This window comes from Cervus canadensis, chromosome 4 (genome assembly GCF_019320065.1).
Source record: "Cervus canadensis isolate Bull #8, Minnesota chromosome 4, ASM1932006v1, whole genome shotgun sequence".
Lineage (NCBI taxonomy): Eukaryota > Metazoa > Chordata > Mammalia > Artiodactyla > Cervidae > Cervus > Cervus canadensis.
The window spans coordinates 67,815,727-67,823,042 of record NC_057389.1 but is presented as its reverse complement, the minus strand read 5'-3'; the positions used below and the strand labels follow the sequence as shown (position 1 = coordinate 67,823,042).

Sequence of the window (7,316 nt, the reverse complement as noted above, 5' to 3'; positions counted from 1 at the left end):
CATGACTGCTCTAGTGGGCTTCCCTGCCAAGCGAACACTCCAGCTCTGCTTGGAAGCTCAGATATGAGACACAGAGGAGGCTCAGACCCTAAGTGGCATCTGAGCAGAACAGGGGTAACCATTACCAGCACTGACATGGGCAGCTCATCAGAAGCAGCTCTGATCTCTCCTAGCAACAACACCACCACAACTTGTGCCCCTACTTATACCAAGAGTCCATACAGGCCTCATGTACTTGGACGAGCAGCTCAACACCGGGGCAAGAGCAGCAGAGTTCAAGCAAAGAGCCAGCTGTGAGAGACAAATGAGGCTCAGACCCAAAGTGCTGTCTGAACAAGGTAGGGGCAGCGAATACAGGTGCTTACTATCAGAAGCACTCATACCTCTGACCCCAGCTGGACTATCACAGCCCATGCTCCAGACCCAGCTGCTCTGGCCCCAGAACTACTAATCTCTGGGGAAAGGATTCTGTGCTGGGAGAGTTGAGAGCACCACTTACAAGAAATCAAGCCCGCTTAGGCCCAGCCTTCAGTTTCTGCTCTAGCAACTTCAGATCTGCTTCCAACCCTGATAGGGAAGTGACAGCCACTGAGAAGATGGGAAGCTCTGAAACACACCTAGCTCAGGCCCTGGCCCCACGATCTCCATACCAGCCTCCTACCAAGATGAAAACTGCCTGAGGAAAAATGTGAATTCTGTTCCTGTCAAATCCAGCTCTCCTACCAAAGTCATGGAGCATACTGTGTAGGGATGCTCCCACACAAGGACATCACTTCGATTGCAATAGGTAACTGTTTTACCTAATTTCATAGAAAACAAGAGAGTGATGCAAAAGGAGAAGACAGAGTATTTTTCAATTACAAGAGAAAGAGAGGAGGGAGATCAAGATGGCAAAATAGAAGGATGTGGATGGGAGGCGGGAGGGAGGCTCCAGAGGGAGGGGATAAACATGTAATTATGGCAGAGAAGGCAGATGGACAACTGCAGGAGCAGCTGGCCAGTTTCTCATGACTGCTCTAGTGGGCTTCCCTGCCAAGTGAACACTCCAGCTCTGCTTGGAAGCTCAGATATGAGACACAGAGGAGGCACATTATTGTATAGCAAAAACCAACACATCATTGTAAAGCAGTTATTTTCCAATTAAAAAGAAGAAGGATGTGGAGCCCACCTCCTCCCACAAATACATAAATTACATCTATGTGTGGAACAATTCACAGAGTACCCACTGAACACTGGCAGAAAGTCTCACACAACCAAAATTGCGAGAAAGGTAACCATGTACTGGGTAGGATTAAAGTAATCTAGATGGAACTTGGGCCCCTGAAGGGGGACTTTGAAAGAAGAAAGGATCCTTCACCCTAGAAACCCCCTTCACTGGCTAGAAGTTCATCTAGAACAGATACGGAGTTTCAGAGGCTCAGAGGACAGTGCAGCAGCTGGCTTGTGGCAGATAGAACATACGGCAACCAGTGGAGACAGTCCTGGCCACCTCGCTGCACTACTCAGCTCAAGAGTGTGGCCCTGGCCACAACTGGGGATGTGCTCTGATCTACCATAGAAACCTCATTGTTAACATGTACACGAAGAGAGGGGTAGGGTCCCATCATATCAGCCTCATTCACCATGTGCTCACAGCAAGCATGGCTCTGCCTCTACAAGCTCTGGGAATGCATCTGCAGATTTCCCTCCTTCAGAGGCAGGGCTTAAATCTGAGCCATGGTCTGGCAGCCATGCAACTTTGATGGATTTATGCTGCCAGCAGTTTTGTAAGCTAGGCACCTCCAAGCAGGAGCTCCTGTGGCTGGAGCCGATCTGACATCAGCAGTGGTGAGTTTTGTGTGTACATGCATGTAGAGATGGGGCAGACATCTGGGCTGATTCCACAGCTCCAATGGCAGGTCCACATGCAAGAATATTGTCCTGGTGCCTAACTTTGGCAGATCTGTACTGGCTGATCCGCACCAGTGACTTTGTGAGCACAGCACCTAAGGGACACCCAGGCTGCTTGCCAGCATTCCCATGGTTGAGGTGGGGCTGAGGGCAGTGGCAACAACAGTATACTTGTGAGCACACACAAAAGGTGACAGGCAATGCCATAGAGTGAACTATCTGGTGGATAGCTCCTGCAGGGCAATACTCCATGGCTCTTCTCTCAGTTGAAGTGCTCAAGTCCCACTTACCTTACACTGCAGCTTAGAACTGGATCAAGGAGCTTCTATTCCAACAACTGGGGAGTAGATCCAACCCCCAACAGGGCTGTGACAACCACAGAGCAAAGAGGAAGCCCCACTCAACATCCAGTGTAGGCACCAATCTCCATGTCAGTCACAACCCTATCAAAAGGATGCTCCTGGAGAAGGGAATGGCAACCTACTCCTCTGTAACTATAGAATCCCTTGGATAGAGGAGCCTGGCAGGCTACAGTCCATGCGATCACAAAGAATCCAACATGACTGAAACGACTGAGCATGCGTGCATGGCATCAAGAGGATGAAGGCCTGCATACACTGAGGAAAGACAGATAGGCATCCATTCTAAAAAACAGCCCTCACACCAAAAATTTTAGACTAATACAGGCTCCACAGAGTTGATCCCACATAAAAACAATCCTTTAAGGCCAGAGTAGATAACTGTTTCTCCTAAATTCAGAGTCAGAGAAATACAAGTAAAATAAAGAAGCAGAGGAACCATTCCCCATTTAAAAAAAACAAGAGAATTCCCTTGGAAGAACAAAAACTGAAACAGACCTCTCCAGTCTACTAGACCCTGAGCTCAAAACAGACATAATAAAAATACTAAAGACATTAAGAAAGGCTACCAATAACAAAGAACAAGAAACTATAAACTTAAAAAAGGAGCCAATCAAAATTAGAAAACTGGTATTTCCCTAGTGGTTTGGTGGTTAAGACTCTGTACTTCCAATGTAGAGGGTGCAGGTTCAATCCCTGGCCAGGAAACTAAGATCCCACATGCTGTGAAAGTGTGTGGCCACCTCCAAAAAAAAAAATTATAAAACTGTCTGGATGAAAGCCACGCTAAAGGCAATAAATAGTAAATTACATAATGCAGAAGGAAAATTAAGTCATCTGGAAGATTGATTAATGGAAATCACCCAGTCAGAACAGTAGATAGAGAGACAAATTTAAAAAAAAATAAAAGATGAAGAAAGCAACATAAGCAATCTGTGGGATAACATAAAGCAAGCCAATCTACACATAATAGATATCCCTGAAGGAGAAGAAAGAGAACAGGATTGAAACTGTATTTGAAGAAATTATGGTTGAAAACTTCCCAAACCTAAAGAATGAATCAGATACTCAGGTACAAGAAAAATGGAGGATCTCAAACAAGGTGAATCCAAACAGACCCACATCAAAACATTCTAATTGACATGGCAAAAGTTAAAGAGAGGATTCTGATGGTAGCAAGAGAAAAACAAGAGTTAGTTACAATGGAACCCCACTAAAACTATAAGCTGATTTCTCTACAGAAACCTTGCAGGCCAGAAAGGAGTGGCAAAATATACTCAATGTTCTGAAAGGGAAATACCTACAACCTAGGATACTCTACCCAGCAAGATTACCATTTGAAACAGGAGAGAGAAAGAATTTCCCAGGCAAGCAAAAATTAAAAGAATACAGCAATATAAACCTATCCTAAAAGAAATATTGAAAGATCTTAAAAAATTAGCAAGAATCTATAGGAAAGAAAAAAATCACATTAAGAAAGCAAATCGTTTAAATAAGCCAATACATAGATTTTTTTTAATAAAAAAAGGAAAGCAATTGTAACTATAATAAATAGCAAAAGGCTAACCATGAAGATGTAAAAGAGGACATAAAAATTTTAAAATGTGGGAAAGGAGAGTAAGAAAACATAGATTATATTTTAGAATGTGTTTGAGTTTATACAGACTAACTGCATAAAGCAAGTAGATATAGTAGTGGATTAACATACTTGAAAACCAGGATAACCACAAGTCAAAAACATATGATAGGATCACAAAAACCAAAGAGAACTCAAGCATAAAACAAAAGAAAGACATCAAACCACAAGAGAAAAAATGAGAAATACAAAATCAACTGGAAAACAAGATTTAAAATGGCAATAAATACATACCTATCCATAATTACCTTAAATGTCAATGGACTAAATCCTCCAATCAAAAGACATAGGGTGGCAAATTGGACAATAAAACACAGCTTACAAAATGCTTTTATAATAAGGGACCCACTTTAGGGTGAAGGACACATTAGGGTTGAAAGTAAGAGGATGAAAAAGATATCTCATGCAAACAGAAATGACAAGTGGGGTTAACAATACTCATCAGACAGAATAGACTTTAAAACAAAGGCCATAAAGAATGATAAACAAGGACACCATATACTAAAAAAAAAAAAAAAGAAAGAAAGGCTCAATACAAGAAGAGGATATTATATTTATTAACATATATGCACCTAATAAAGGAGCACCTAAATACATAAAACAAGCACTAGCAGACATAAAGTGAGAAATTGACAGGAACACAATAATAGCAGTAGATTTTAACATCCCACTGACATCAGTGAACAGATCTTCCAGACAGAAAATCAATAAGGCAGTAGAGATCCTAAATGAAATAACACATGGAGACTAAACAAAATGCTACTAAAAATATCAATGGGTAAATGATGAAATCAAAGAGGAAATTTTAAAATATCTTGAGACAAATGACAATGAAAACACAAATCTACAAAATCTATTAGATGCAGCAAAAATAGTTCTAAGTAGGAAATTCCTAGCAATGCAGGCCTTCCTGAAAAAATAAGAAACATCTCAAATGAACAACCTAAATTACCACCTAGAGGAATTAGAAAAAGAACAAAGGCTAAACTCAACAGAAGGAAAGACATAATGAAGATCATAAAGGAAAATGATCAGTAGAAATAGAAAAATCAGTAAAACCAAGAGGTAGTCTTTTGAAAGGATAAACAATATCAACAAACCTCTGGCCAGGTTCCCCAAAAGAAAAGAGAGAGGACTCAAACACAATAAGAAACAAAAAAGGAGAAATAAAAACTTACACTTTAGAAATTTAAAAATACCATGAGAACACTATGAGTAATTATATGCCAAAAAATTGGACAACCTAGAAGAAATAGACAAGTATCTGGAAACATTGTTGCTGCTCAGTCAGTATGTCTGATTCTTTGTGACTCCATGGACTATAGCACACCAGGCTTCCCTGTCCACTCTCTCCCAAAGTTTGCTCAAATTCATGCCCATTGAGTCAGTGATGACATTCAACCATCTCATTGTCTGTTGCCTCCTTCTCCTCCTGCCCTCAATCTTTGCCAGCATCAGAGTCTTTTCCAGTGAATCAGCCGCATCAGGTGGCCAAAGCATTGGAGCTTCAGCTTCAGCATCAGAACTTCCAATGAATATTCAGGGTTGATTTCCTTTAGGATTGACTGGTTTGATCTCCTTGCTGTCCAAGGGACTCTCAAGAGTCTTCTCTTGCACCACAGTTCAAAAGCATCAATTCTTCTGTGCTCAGCAGCCAGATACCCCATCCACATTGATAAGTCATGAGATTCAGGCAGCACACCAAGGAGAACCATGAACTTGGGCAGCTCTCCTCAGCCTTCTGTAATTCTTGGAGGGACACAGCTGAGGGTGGTCTCATGCCCAGTCTCACAGCAGCTGAGGGATTAAGGGGCTGTGTCTTCTGTGCTATGTAACCATAGAGGCTCTGACTTCCTGCCACATTGCCTATACTCAGCATGGACAGGGTAGATTGAATTGATGTGCTAATCTGGTTGCTTCTGGTCAGAAACTAACTTTAATTTTCAGTAGGACATATTCATACCTCTTTCAATCAAACTACGTTTGAGTAAGCCAGGTTCCCAGGGCCCAGAGCTGTATAAGCAGCGGCAGTGCCAAGTTATGCCTGTCCCCCACCACATGGACACCTCCCCAGGAGTTTCTTGAGAGCACCAGCCACTTCCTTGTTCCTCAGGCTGTAGATGAGTGGGTTGAGCATAGGGGTAATCATAGTATAGAAGGCTGAGACCACCTTGTCCTGCTTGGAAGAGTGGTAGGTCTGGGGCTGCATGTAAGCAATCACGGCAGCCCCATAGAAGAGAGACACAACTGCCATGTGGGAGGAACAGGTAGCAAAGGCCTTTTTCCGACCTTCAGCAGAATGCATGCGGAGCACGGTTATCAGGATCAACAGGTAGGAGATGGAGATGACAGAGAAGGGCAGAAGCAGCATAAGGACACAGCACACATAGATCATAGTCTCATAGAGAGAAGTGTCAGCACAGGCCAGCTTGAGCACTGCAGGGATATCACAGAAGAAGTGGTCGATCTCCTGAGAGCCACAGTAGGGAAAGCTCAGGGTATAGATGGCCTGAATTAACCCATCCAGCAGACCAGAGAGCCAACACAATGCCACCATGAGCCAGCAGACTCGGCGGCTCATGATCACTGAGTACCTCAGTGGGTTGCTGATGGCCACATAGCGATCATAGGCCATGAAAGCCAGCAGGAAGCACTCATCCCCCAGGAGGGTGACAAAGAACAGGATCTGGAGCCCACAGCCTGTGAAGGAGATGGAGCCATGGCCCAAGAGGTAGTCGATGGCCATCCGTGGTACAATGGTGGAGATGAGCATGAGGTCCATGAGTGACAGCCAGCTGAGGAAGAAGTACATGGGGCTGTGTAGACGGGAGTCAGTGTTGATGAGGAGGATCATGAGCCCGTTGCCAGAGAGGGCCACCAGAAACATGACCATGATGACGGAGAAGAGGAGGAGGTGCAGTGGTGTGTCGTTGAAGAGGCCCAGGAGGATGAAATGGGAGATGAGAGTCTGATTTTTCACCAAGGCCATTGTTCCTGCAGAAGTATGCACCAGCAGATGGTTGGAATCTGGAATCAGGTGGTTTATGTTTAATGCAACATTACTGAAGTCATTTACAGCTTTTTCCAATATGTTGCCCGCTTTAAATGTTATTTGGTTTAGAATAAAAGGCATGTCCTCTTAAGAGAAAGAATCTGTAACAAAGATGCAGGCTGTTGTTGCTGATGCTGCTTTAAATCTAGGACTTGCTGCATCTCGTTGGGAAGCACATGTCAAGCTATTATTGCTAAAATCGGCACTGATTTTGCCTCTACTACAATGAGTCTGTCTCCAGTCTATAGACAGTCTCTTACCAACCTCTGCTGCTGCTTCTGCTGCTAAGTCACTTCAGTCGTGTCTGACTCTGTGCGACCCCATAGACGGCAGCCCATCAGGCTCCCCCATCCCTGGGACTCTCCAGGCAAGAACACCG

The 7,316-nt window shown here is 43.6% G+C and overlaps 1 protein-coding gene across 1 annotated transcript; it reads right to left on the bottom strand.

Moving 5' to 3' along the window:
- Positions 1-5,923: 5,923 nt before the first annotated feature.
- Positions 5,924-6,874, bottom strand: LOC122439997 (olfactory receptor 56-like). Its single transcript, XM_043465690.1, has one exon. It carries the CDS (start codon positions 6,872-6,874, stop codon positions 5,924-5,926), a length of 951 nt encoding a protein of 316 aa, XP_043321625.1.
- Between the last annotated feature and the right edge of the window lie 442 nt (positions 6,875-7,316).